General features: G+C 49.0%; 1 protein-coding gene across 4 annotated transcripts in view; it reads right to left on the bottom strand.

Moving 5' to 3' along the window:
• The window catches only part of DOP1B (DOP1 leucine zipper like protein B), a 105,425-nt gene that overhangs the window by 27,348 nt on the left and 66,077 nt on the right, over window positions 1-12,000 (bottom strand). For all 4 annotated transcript variants that reach the window (XM_047875465.1, XM_047875462.1, XM_047875464.1 and 1 more), the window contains exons 16-22: window positions 11,047-11,199; window positions 10,269-10,369; window positions 9,118-9,308; window positions 3,750-5,379; window positions 3,153-3,264; window positions 2,324-2,512; window positions 929-1,051 (exon numbers count right to left, since the gene is read on the bottom strand). In XM_047875465.1, coding sequence (XP_047731421.1) covers window positions 929-1,051; window positions 2,324-2,512; window positions 3,153-3,264; window positions 3,750-5,379; window positions 9,118-9,308; window positions 10,269-10,369; window positions 11,047-11,199 — 2,499 coding nt within the window. The remainder of the gene's footprint in view (window positions 1-928; window positions 1,052-2,323; window positions 2,513-3,152; window positions 3,265-3,749; window positions 5,380-9,117; window positions 9,309-10,268; window positions 10,370-11,046; window positions 11,200-12,000) is intronic.

The raw sequence follows: 12,000 nt of genomic DNA, 5'->3' as shown, positions 1-12,000 counted from the left end.
CAGGGGGTGGGAAAGACCCTCTGAGGGAGGTGTGACGTAGGAACCTAGATGGTCAAGAGAGAAAAAAGGAAGAGGCTTGTGTTGGTTTTACAGAAATAAACCAAGTCCCTGGAGGACTGAGTGATGGACCACAGTGGATAAAGAATGGATGAAATGTAAAACGAAGTTATCTTTGGGAACAGGAACGTGAGGATTTGAATCAGGTATAAATTTTTGTTAGCACTATTTTTACAAATTAAAAAGCCTATGGGTCCTGGGTGATAATGATGTGTCAAAAAGTAGGTTTCTGACTGTAACAAACACACCACTTTGTGGGGAGGTGTTGATAATGGGGGACACCATGCGTGTGTAGGGTAGGGGGTCCTGGGGAAATCTCTGTACTTTCCCCTCAATTTTGCTGTGAACCTAAGACTTCTCTTAAAACAAAAAGCAAAGTATTTTATGGTTTAAAAACATCTATAAGAGGGGCACCTGGGTGGCTCAGTTGGTTAAGTGTCCAACCCTTGATCTCGGCTCAGGTCATGCATGATCTCTGGGTTCATGAGTTCAAGCTCAGTGTCAGGCTCTGTGCCAACAGCGTGGAGCCTGCTTGGGATTCTCTGTCTCCCTCTTTGTCCCTCCCCTGCTTGCGTATACACATTCTCTCTTTCTGTCAAAATAATCTCAAAAAGATAATAATAGAAAGAAGTATTCTACATTCATCACAGAGAGATCCGAAAGCAGAAGCCAGGGGTAGCTCCCTGCCCGCCCGCCTGCCCGCCCGCAGTCCCAGCTGGAGTGAGACACGCCTGTGTCATCTACGCATTTAAAGCAGTGAAAGCACTTCAGCGGTTTCCCGAGCCGGCCTTTGACACCACCGTCACTTGCCTGTGACTCTGGTGACCCTGGCAGAGCAAGTTTAAATACAACTTTGATTTTTAAACTCTACCTTCATCTTACTGAGGCGTTTAACCTTCTTCCTGCTCCATACTGCTGCAACAGCGGCTGTTAACTGAACTCCCAGATGCGCCGTCAAGGGGTTCAAGAAGTCTAAAATTTTTTGTCGTATGGTCTAGAACACGGGAAAAAGAAGAGTTATGGCAGAGTGGGGCCCGGGCCACTACGCAGCGCCTGTAATGCAAGGAGTAGAAGTCCGCTAGCTGGCCTCGGGAAGGCTGCCCCGCAAGCCCAGCCCCAGCCCGGTTCCCTGGTCACATGCCATCAGAATGTCCAGCGTTTCCTCTCACTGTTTCTCGTCATTACTTTTAAACTGGAGGGTAACGGCTGTGTCTGCCGTGAGCACAGGGACTTCTTCTATCTTGCTCACCGGGTATAAACAAGGCCCAGCACACAGCCGCAGGCACGCAAATATTTGTTCGAATGAATTTACTGAGCACGTACTAGGCCCCTATGCCTATATTTAATATCATTTTATTATTTTTAGATACAATGAGCACATGAGGGAGATATCCTCCTTCCTGGGTCCTGGGTCCAGCCTCAGGGCTGCCTTATCAGATGTATAACTGACTGCAAAGCACTCACTCTCTCTACGGCCCAGTGTTCTTGTTCCTAACTTGGGACTAATAAGAATGCTTACCTCCTATGTGAGGGCTAGATATGCTAATAATTGTACAGCACTTTGGACGGTGTGTGCTTCCAACCAAAGAAACTCCAGCACAGAGAGGCTAGTGAACTTTCCCAAGGTCCCAGGGAGCTGAACCCAGGCTCCCCAGCTCCCCATGCTCTGAACCAGTCCACCCAGCCTGGGCTGCTGGATGCCTGAGTGAGCCCAGAGGCCACACCTGGCACTGGGTGGTCAGCAGACACAAGACATGGCCAGATAATTCCAAGCCGCCATACCTGGCAAACAGAGACTGAGCCACGTGCCCGGATGCTTCTAAGGCAGAGACCGTTAGAACTGGGGGAGAGCTCAGTAAACTAGAGCTTTGCATTTCTGGTTTAGTAAAAAAAACCAGCGACACCCTAACATTCTGCCTTGACGTTGCCCATGTGTCCAAGGCAATATTAAAAGCTGGACATAAGAGACAAGCTGTGTTACAGAAATGCTTGAGAGCAACAGGAAAGATCTTTAAACCCCCAGAAACTTCTAGTTTAAAAGAAAAGGGCGAAAGGAAAAAAACAGGTTAAAAACTCACAAAGCCTTTTAGTCAGGAATAGGAAAGTTATTCTAACTAACTGGAGGTTTCTATCTCCGACTTATGCCTAACTTGGGTTTCACTGAGCACACACTGATTATTTATGTACACATTCCTGTACGTACTTATTTTTGGTGGGACAACACAAGACAAAAGAAATAATCAAACCACAGAGGAAGTTCTCTCACTTTGGTGGTTTTGAAGTAAACGGAAGAGGATCCCTTCGTGGCTCCAAGGAGATCGACGGGTCTCTTGTGAGTCTCCTCCTTTCTGAGAACATTCCAGAGAAGGGCCATGGTGTTAACGATTCGAGGCAACTCTTCCAGAATGGCATTCTTGGCATTTTTCAAATTGGTCGGATCGCTTACAGCAGTGGTCTAAGAATTGGAAATGAACATGAGTCTCGGCTGCGTGTGTGGCAGAACTAGATAACCAGAATCCGGTGATCGTCAGGGCACCGGTGGGATGGGAGTCTGGGCCGTAGCACTCACACCTCTGACAAGTCCCACAGGCAGGGATCGGGAAGCAAAATGCTTTCCTGTGCATTTCAACCCATAGCCTTCTTTCTAAGAGGCGCCTCTGGGAGTCCGAGGCCCCACGTCACAGACTCCTTTGGTCATCCGGCCAAAGCAGCAGCTGCATTCTAAAATTTTAATCCCCAACAGGTCAGAGCAACTAACAGCTAAAATGGCTTCAGACTGCAGATTTCACAAACGCCATGAGGTCAAGGAAAAAATATGTCCAAGAAAGAGGACATTTTATCCCATTTGGTTATTGATCTAACACTGGGCACTGGGAAGGAGCCCTAGGGAGCGCCAGAAGAACAAACTACGCTTGTTTACTCTCACACAGCCTTGTGCATGCGTATTTGCATATGCACTTCATTTGCAAGCATACATTTGCATACATATTTTCATTACTCACATGTGCTGCACATTTCTTATTTGAACCGGTCATAACCCAACGAAGACAAAACAATACAAGAAAATTGCCTCAAACTCAGAAAAAAAATTTTACCTTCTTGTTTTGGTTGGGTTGTTCCAAAAGACAAAAGTGAGTAATGGTTGTCAGACCTTCCAAAAGAGTGAGTGGATAATCCGGAGAGATGTTTTCCCTCTTGGCGGTTATGCTTTGGTGAAGAAATGAGAAACTTGTTTTGAGAATTTTTAAAAACGAGGCTGTAAAATATTTAATCCTATCTAGAAACACAGAGACCAGGGAGACAGCGGTATCTTAAATAAACCGGGGCCCTCATACTGAAATAGTTATAATAACGATGGGCATCCTTTGTGCAATTTTACGTAAAGTTCATACGGTCATTCTAGAAAAATGTTTTCAGATGTTTTAGAATTTCTGTGAAGGTGATGCATGTTTTTGGTTTTGTTTTGCAAAAACAACAGAGAGTGATGACAATACTCAGCTGGGCTGGGTATCTGTGTAGAATAAAAAGTAAAGGATGGGAGCATTTTGTTCCCAGATACCCCTCCTGACGACGCTAGACAGGCGGCTGATCAGGCTGAAATGATTCTCCAAGTGGCTTCTATGGCAAATTAGTCATTCCTCGCAAAAAACTGTCACTAAGGCAAGAATAGCGTATCAAAGGGTTGGCCGTACCTGATAGACAGCTTCACAGATTCGCTTTCGTACTGCTTGACTAGCTCGTCCAAATTTTTGCAAATCTGGACAATGAAAGGTGTCACTGTCCAGCCCAGGGACCTTCCGAAGTACGGCAAGGAGTGCGTGACCAAGCTCACCCAGGCAGGGTGCATGCCGTAGCCATAGGCCGGCTGCAGCCCTCGCACCACGGCGGACACCAGCAGCCCCTGGGAGGTGAGCGGGTGGGGCTGCACGTACTGCAGGGCGCTGATGGCCTGCTGGAAGTTCAGGGCTTTCCGCCACTCCCGGGACAGTTCTGGCTGGTTTTCAGCCTCCTCTGGGACCTGGCCCAGGTGATGTTCCAAGACGATCAGCACCTGCAGGAGCTTCAGCAACTCGATCTGCAGCGGGTGCTCACTCCAGATCTGATCCTGGCCCAGGTTGATGAGACTCTCCTCGAAGAGGCTCTCCTCCTGCAGGGCCCGGCCTCGCTCGGCAGTGGCCAGGCCGTAGCGCTTCTGGCTGGTGTACATGGACGCCGACAGCGAAAGCAGGACAAACTCCTGAACTTTGCACCTCTGCAGCAAGCTGTGAATGAACTCCACATTCTTCCCCTCGGCGGACTTGGCCACGGAGACCAGCTGGGTCATTATTCGAATCAAAACCTCCACGCTCTTGACCTGCACGTCCCGGTTGCCGAGTATGTCTCGGTGGGAGACCTTCAGGTAACAAGGGTAATAGCTGCGCAGGAAACTCAGGCACAGGTAGGTGAGGAGCTCGATCAGCAGCGAGTGGGGACACACGCTGGGAGACTGGGTCTGGAGCTTCCCGTAGAAACTCTGGCCGATGAGGGCCTCCTGGTGGCGAGCGAGCAGGTTGGAGATGAGGTTGAGGTGCGCGGTGGCGCTGGTGTCCATGCTGGTCCTGGACACCGCCTCGATGAACTCCTTGGGGTTGGTCTTGAGCACGGCCTCTAACACGGAGAAGGCGTACAGGACCCTCCGGGAGTCGTAGGGCTGCAGGTAGAGCAGAATGTGCTTGAACAAGGCCTCGATGGTCTCCTGCCTTTCCCGCTGCTGCTTCAGCAGCCGGGACGCACTGAGGGCCTGGAGCTCCAGGTCGGCCTCCTCGTCGCTGGACAACGACTCGGACGCCCGGGTCCTGTCTGAGTCCACGCGCGCCAGGCTCAACTTGGCAGTGGGCTTGAAGCTTTCGGCCTGGAAGGCCGCCAGCAAGGCCGAGCGCTCGGGGTAGGCCCTGCCAGCCGTGGGGATGGGCACACAGCAGTTCTCCTCGTTGCTCAGTTCCTGCGGGTCGTGGGAAGGAGAAGAAAAGGAGGACGTGTTCTCACTGTCCGTGTGGGCAGAGCTCGTGTCCGCAGACTCCGTGTGCTCGCTGCTGTCCACGGCGCTGCAGGCGGGCCCGTCGGGAAGGTCCACGTAGTAGGGCAGGTCGTCCTCACTCGGCTCGCTTCCTGGGGGGCACTTCTCTGGTTCCTTCTCCACCTCGGCCCAGATGGCCTCACGGTCGACGGTGGTGAACTGGCTCAGAGACGCACCTTCCTCTGAGCTGCCTTCCTGGACCTCGGGCGCTCCACCCGCCTCTTTGAAAGGCGTCTTCTGCCGGTGAAACCAACGGTGCAAGTCTTCTGGAAATTACAAAACGACAAATGACTTCAGAACAGGAGGGTCAGCCACAATAAGTCAGTTCTAGAACGATCTTTATCTTAAAAAGCCAGACAGAAAGATCAATGTTAACAAAACTCCCCCAAAAAACTATAACAACTAGAGTCCACACTGTATTACGGACAAAAGGCAGACAAGTAAAACAACTTTTACGGGGAGGGTGATTTTTAAAAATGCATATTATTTTGTTCCGGCAGTTTCCTTTCAAGAAACGCTTCCCACAGAAACGAAAGCAGAAAGTTTTCAAAGCTGTAAGGGTATTCATTGGACAGTCATGTGTGAGGATAAACCGGGAAGTGAACAAAACATGTAGACTGGAAAAAACCTCAGCTCACGCATGCAATGAAGTGCTACTCGGATTTTTAAAAGATATGTGTCTTGATACGGAGCAGTGTGTGGGATATATTGCACGAAAAAAGGAAAATCAAGGGGCGCCTGGATGGCTCAGTTAGTTAAGCGACCATTCGACTCTTGGTTGTGGCTCAGGTTATAAACTTGTGGCTTCTTGGCAGCGTGCAACCTGCTTGGGATTCGTGCCCTCCCTCTCTCCCTCTCTCGCTCTCTCTCCCTCTCTGCTCCTCCCCCACTTGCCCTGTCTCTCACTCAAAATAAATAAATAAATTAAAAAAAAAGGGGGGGAAGAAAAATCAAGCTGCAGAATCAGGCTGTGGTGAATGAGCTCATTTACATGAGAGCATCTGAAATACACAGCTATGAAAAAAATCTAGAAGACTATCAAACTATTATCCGTACCTAGCTCTAATCGCATTTCAAGGGACTTTGATGTATGTTTTTACTTCAGTTTTTTTCTTTAACATTTATTTATTTTTGAGACAGAGAGAGACAGAGCACAAACAGGGGAGGGTAAGAGAGAGAGGGAGACACAGCACCTGAAACAGGCTCCAGGCTCCGAGTTGTCAGCACAGAGCCCGACGCAGGGTTCAAACTCATCGACCATGAGATCATGACCTGAGCCAAAGTCGACACTTAACCGACTGAGCCACCCAGGTGCCCCGTTCAATTTTTAAAATAAGCACGTTAATACTTCTATAATCAGAAAATATGCAATACTTTAAAATATTTAGGTCTTAGGGCACCTGGGTGGGTCAGTCCATCAAGCGTACGACTCTTGATTTCGGCTCAGGTCATGATCTCATGGTTCGTGAGATGGAGCCCTGTGTCAGGCTCTGTGCTGACAATGCAGACAGAGGCTGCTTGGGATTCTCTGTGTCCCTTTCTCTGTACCCCTCCCCTATTTGCGCATATGCACACTCTCTCTCAAAACAAAGTAATAAGATAAAAAAATAACATATGTTTTCTAAAAAATAAACTACATGATTACATATTAAATACAATTATATATATTATATTATATTATATTATATTATATTACATTGTTCAGGTCTCTGTAAACAGGAACAACAACCAGAAAGAAGATTTTGGTATGTATCACCAAACCATCTTAATACATAGCTCTCAGCAAATCTATTCCATGAACATTAAATAAGATTAGGGAAGGAGGAAGAATAAGACAGAAATAGATGAGCTGCCTGATGCTCATAGTAATATCTTCAGTATAGATTTCTACACTATTACACAGATAGTGTGAGTAAGGCACTACACTTCTAGTTCCTTCCAGGGGAAGGGCAAGGCAGGGAAAAAACATTTTCTCTTACTGGGAAGGGTGCAGGGAACATGGGCTACAGGAAGCAGCAGGAAGTGCTGTGTGACTTTTAAAACCAGCACACGTGTCATTAAAACTTCCTTTTTCATTTTTTTTTTTTAAAAATTTCACTCCAAGTTAGTTAACATATAGTGTAATAATGATTTCAGGAATTGATTTTAGTGATTCACCACTTACACACAACAGCCAGTGTTCATCCCAACAAGTGCCCTCCTTAATGCCCATCACCCCCGTAGCCCTTCCCTCCACCTAACACCCCACCAGCAACCTTCAGTTTGTTCTCTGTATTTAAGAGTCTCCTGGGGCACCTGGGTGGCTCAGTCGGTTAAGCATCCGACTTTGGCTCAGGTCATGATCTCATGGCTTGTGAGTTTGAGCCCCACGTTGGGCTCTGGGCTGATAGCTCAGAGCCTGGAGCGTATTCCGGATTCTGTGTCTCCCTCTCTCTGCCCCTCCCCTGGTCACACTCTGTCTCTGTCTCTCTCAAAAATAAACATTAAAAAAAAAATTTAAAAAAAAGAGTGTCTCTTATGGTTTGTCTCTATTTTTATCTTATTTCTGCTTCGCTTCCCTTATAGAGCTTCCTTCGTAACACAAAGGAACACTAAAAAATTTAGCTGCCATAAATGATAGCCAAACTTTCGAGAAGGTGCTTTAGTTTACATTTCTTTGGACTTTACTTTCTCATAATATGGAATAATAAAAGGCCTTGTCTTTGAGGAGGCAGCCAGCTTTCTTTCCTAGAGGAAAACAGGAGATTACGGTTTTAGGCAGCATCTCCAAAATTGCTGCTTATGCAGGTGTTAGGCTGCTTTTCTCTGTAAGACAAGACTGGTGCAAACAGTATTTACAGCCCAGTGAGCTAACTCAAAGCCCATAAACAAGCTAACTCAAAGCCTGTTAACCCACTGCTTAGAAAACTGCAGAAGTCATAAAACACACCTATTGTGGGAAGTCATATTAGTTCATAAACTGTGCCAGGAGCTAATCACCCAAATGGAACGCACTCACCAGGTTTATTTTAGCCTTTCTTTTCTTCTTCCTATTTACTGTTACTTGTGCTAAAGATGCCTCTGGAAGTTTTTTGGAACTCAAAGGCTTATTTCTTCTGCATTTCTGATTGTATGTTCACAGAATTTATAGCTGGAAAGAACCTTAGAGAGCAGACAGAAAAAATGGATAAACAGAAACCACTGTGGTTTCTGTGGTTTCTTACCATGTGTTTGAAGGCTCACAAGTCATTTTTCATAGATACAATTGACCAGATTACATGCAAATTTCAACTTCTCGGCCATTCGTAGCTGGAGGCCACCTAAACTATCCCTAGCTCTGAGCAGGGATCTGGAGAGAAGTACCAGCCTAGCCTCCTCAAACTTAACTTCCCGCTGGACACCAAACTATGACTTGTAAGTGAAGGCATCGGCTTGGGAAGACTGGTGTGGATGGTCTGTTATTCTTTCCTCCTATCTTAGGTGCACTTGAATTTTTCATTAGCAAAAGAATAAAAAAAAAATCAGCTATTTTTTTAATGTTTATTTTTTGGGGGGAGGGGCGGAGGGGCAGAGAGAGAGGGAGACACAGAATCCGAAGCAGGCTCCAGGCTCCGAGCTGTCAGCACAGAGCCCGACGCGGGGCTCAAACTCCTGAACCGTGAGATCGTGACCTGAGACGAAGTGGGACGCTTAACCGACTGAGCCACCCAGGCGCCTCCTCAGCTATTTCTTATTGGAGCATGGGTTACTAAACATTTCCTTTTTTATTTAAAAAAAAATCCGATTTTTCAGTGAAAACGACAAGCACACTCTGTAGCATTTCTAAGTGCTGGTTCATCTGCTCCTTAACCTTCAAAAGTCTTCACAACTTTACAAAGTACTCTCACACCATTTGAAGCTGACAAAACCACTGAGTGGGGCTAAGGAACTTGACTGTCACCACGGGCAGCTGGGGTCGGGGCTGCCCCTCCCTCCCTCCCTCCCAGGCCCAGGGACCCCGGGGTTGCCCTCCGTGGCGGGCTCACCTGCTGAGTTCTCCCGCTTGAGGCAGTGGATGGAGGTCCTCTGGGTCTTGGGTTGCAGCAGGAGCAGGAGCATGGGCTCCAGGATGCGTGCCACATCACCGAGGGAGAGTGCCCGCACCAGCCAGCCCTGTGCTGCCGCACTGATGGCACCGTCCGTGCAGGCCAGACTGTCCAGCACGACGAACAGCGACCTGTGGGTGGGAAGGGCACCACTGAGTCAGCGTTCGGTGACCCCGTGCACCAGGATGCCCCTAGGCGGCTCCACGCAAACCGGGTTTAAAGACCCACGCAGACAAAGGCCAGGGGATTTCCACCTTGGTTTCACACTAGCCTCGCCGGGGGAGCTTTCCAAGTCCCCGGGCCTCACCCGGGCTTCACCCCACATTGGTTCAATTGACTGTGGGGCTAAGCCACCAGCATCAGAATCAGCTGGCATCTCTCTAAAGCTGGGCACCTGGTACCACACCCAGGTTTGGAAACAAGGAAGGGGCTTTAAAAAAAATTTTTTTTAAGTTTATTTATTCACTCTGAGAGAGGGGGAGAGAGAGAGAGAGAGAGAGAGAGAGAGAGAGCGAGAGCGAGCACAAGCAGGGCAGGGGCAGAGAGAGAGGGAGAGAGAATCCCAAGCAGGCTCTGCACGATCAGCGCAAAGCTGGACATGGGGCTTGAACTCATGAAGCGTGAGATCGTGACCTGAGCAGACACTTAACCGACTGAGCCACCCAGGCGCCCCAAGGAAGGGGATTTAAAAAAAAAAAAAGTGCACTAGATTGTAGTGCAGCGAAGTTCACACCTCATGAACACGGTGGACACTGCGAGTGTACATACCCAGCATAGCCAACCGGCCCGTTCCGGACCCAGACCACCGTCCCCTACAGAGGTCCCTTCATGAGGCACGTTCTCCTCCGGTGATTCTGATACATGCTGGGCTTCCTGCCCCCAGGATCAAACTGAGAACATTCCTACCACGTATTCACATGTGTCTGGCCTGAATTCACTTGAGGGATCGTGGGAACCGTTTGCTGTACATCCAGAACATGGTGTCACATTTTCCACTTCACACGCTCCCCTCCCCAGCTGGACACACTGACCAGGAACCTCAGCAGAGCGTCCTGTGCGTTCAGGGTAACTGCCCACAAGGACCACCTTACCTGTCTAAGGAGCGGTTGTGAGAGGTCACGCGACTGCCTGGGGTCTCTCTTGTCAGGTGCCAGATGACGGAGAACCTAAACAGAGCTTCTAGTCTTGTCCCCTTGATGAGGAAACAAATGGGAGTGAGGTACTAGTTTCCTAACAGCATGTTGTCCGCAGTCAGCAAACCCCACTGCGTAACAAACAGGAGCTCAGCAGGGCGGCAGCAACGTCAGCAGAGGCGCTGGGCTCCGACCGGCCTGCGGGAGGAAGACCTACGTCCTCCTCTCTTCCTTGCTCACTTTACCACAATAACGCGCATGGTCAGATGCCACGTTAGCCTACATCCAGGGGCACACCTGGGCCTGTGATCGAAGATCACAAGAGAGCGTGGCGTTCTCACACCTCTTGAAGGTGTCAGGCCCAAGTGGCTTAGAGAACCAGGGTACAACTTGACTGCAAAGGACGGCCAGGGCCTAAAAGGGCGATGCATTCTCTATGACTGCCTACTTCACCTGCGAGAGCTCACGGTTCCTGCAAACATCCCAGGAGTTGGGGTAGACTTCCCTGGTGAGCCTTAATACGGACACAACCCATGTTCTCAGGACTCTGAAAAGGACGGCTAGAGCTTCCGAAGGCCTCCCAACCCCAAGATTCTGTAACACCTGTTGATTGATCAGGATGCCCGCTGAGCCCCGGCATGACTGCATGTGTGTAAGTCTGTCCCGGGCACAGGCAGTGATGGGTGGCCTGGCAGTTGGGATCATAGGACAGAGAAGACAGGCTGCTGAGACTGACCTTGTCAGGGTCCAGGAGGGCGTGGCAGATGATGTCCTCACAGATGTTGGCCGTCGGGGCCAGGCAGTGCAGCCGGTAGAACAACTCTACACAGGTGACGTGATGCTCCCGGGTCTCCTTGTTCAGCTGATTCCAAAGCACACGAGCCACCCTCTGTGACAGAAGGGCGACCGTGAGAACACAGGCAGCACCCGCATTTCTTCCTCGTGCCAGTCCAGTCCCAGCCCCGAGGAACTGGCTTCTCTCTACACTTGCTACGTGAGAATCCTTAATATACAGAGAAGTACCATCAACAAACAAAACAAAGCAAAGCAAACTCCAAACCAAACTAAAACCCCAGCAGGTAATGTGATAGGTTAAACTTGGAGGTTTCTCTACATCCAATGAGGGGCTCAAACTCATGACCCTGTGATCAGGAGTCGCAGGCTCTACTGACTAAGCCAGCCAGGCGCCCCAAAACGCTTTTCATTTAATTTTTAAAAATGTGTTTTTTAACATTTTTATTTTTGAAAGAGAGAGAGAGAGAGAGAGAGAGAGAGAGTGAGTGAGTGCATGAGTGTGGGAGAGAGAGGGAGACACAGAATCTGAAGCAGGCTACAGGCTCTGAGCTGTCAGCACAGAGCCTGATGCGGGGCTCGAACCCACGAACCGTGAGATCATGACCTGAGGCAAAGTGGGATGCTTAACTGACTGAGCCATCCTGACACCCCACTCTTTTCATTTTTTAAGTAAGCTCTATGCCTTGTGGGGCTTGAACTCATGGCCCTGGCATCAGGAGTTGCAGACTCAATCAACTGGGCCAGCCAGGCACCCCTTGAAACTTGGAGGTTTCTGACCAGCTAAGAACACTGCAGCTCTTGCCCAAACCTTGACGTTACTTTCCAAGAGATATCAATTGGAAGCAAGAACCTATTGGCTGACGTATCCATCCGACCAGCACACTTGACCCAGTCT

The sequence above is a fragment of the Prionailurus viverrinus genome, chromosome C2 (assembly GCF_022837055.1).
Source record: "Prionailurus viverrinus isolate Anna chromosome C2, UM_Priviv_1.0, whole genome shotgun sequence".
In the NCBI taxonomy this organism is placed as follows: domain Eukaryota; kingdom Metazoa; phylum Chordata; class Mammalia; order Carnivora; family Felidae; genus Prionailurus; species Prionailurus viverrinus.
The sequence above is the reverse complement of the archived record's forward strand: the minus strand, read 5'-3'. Positions and strand labels throughout refer to the sequence as shown.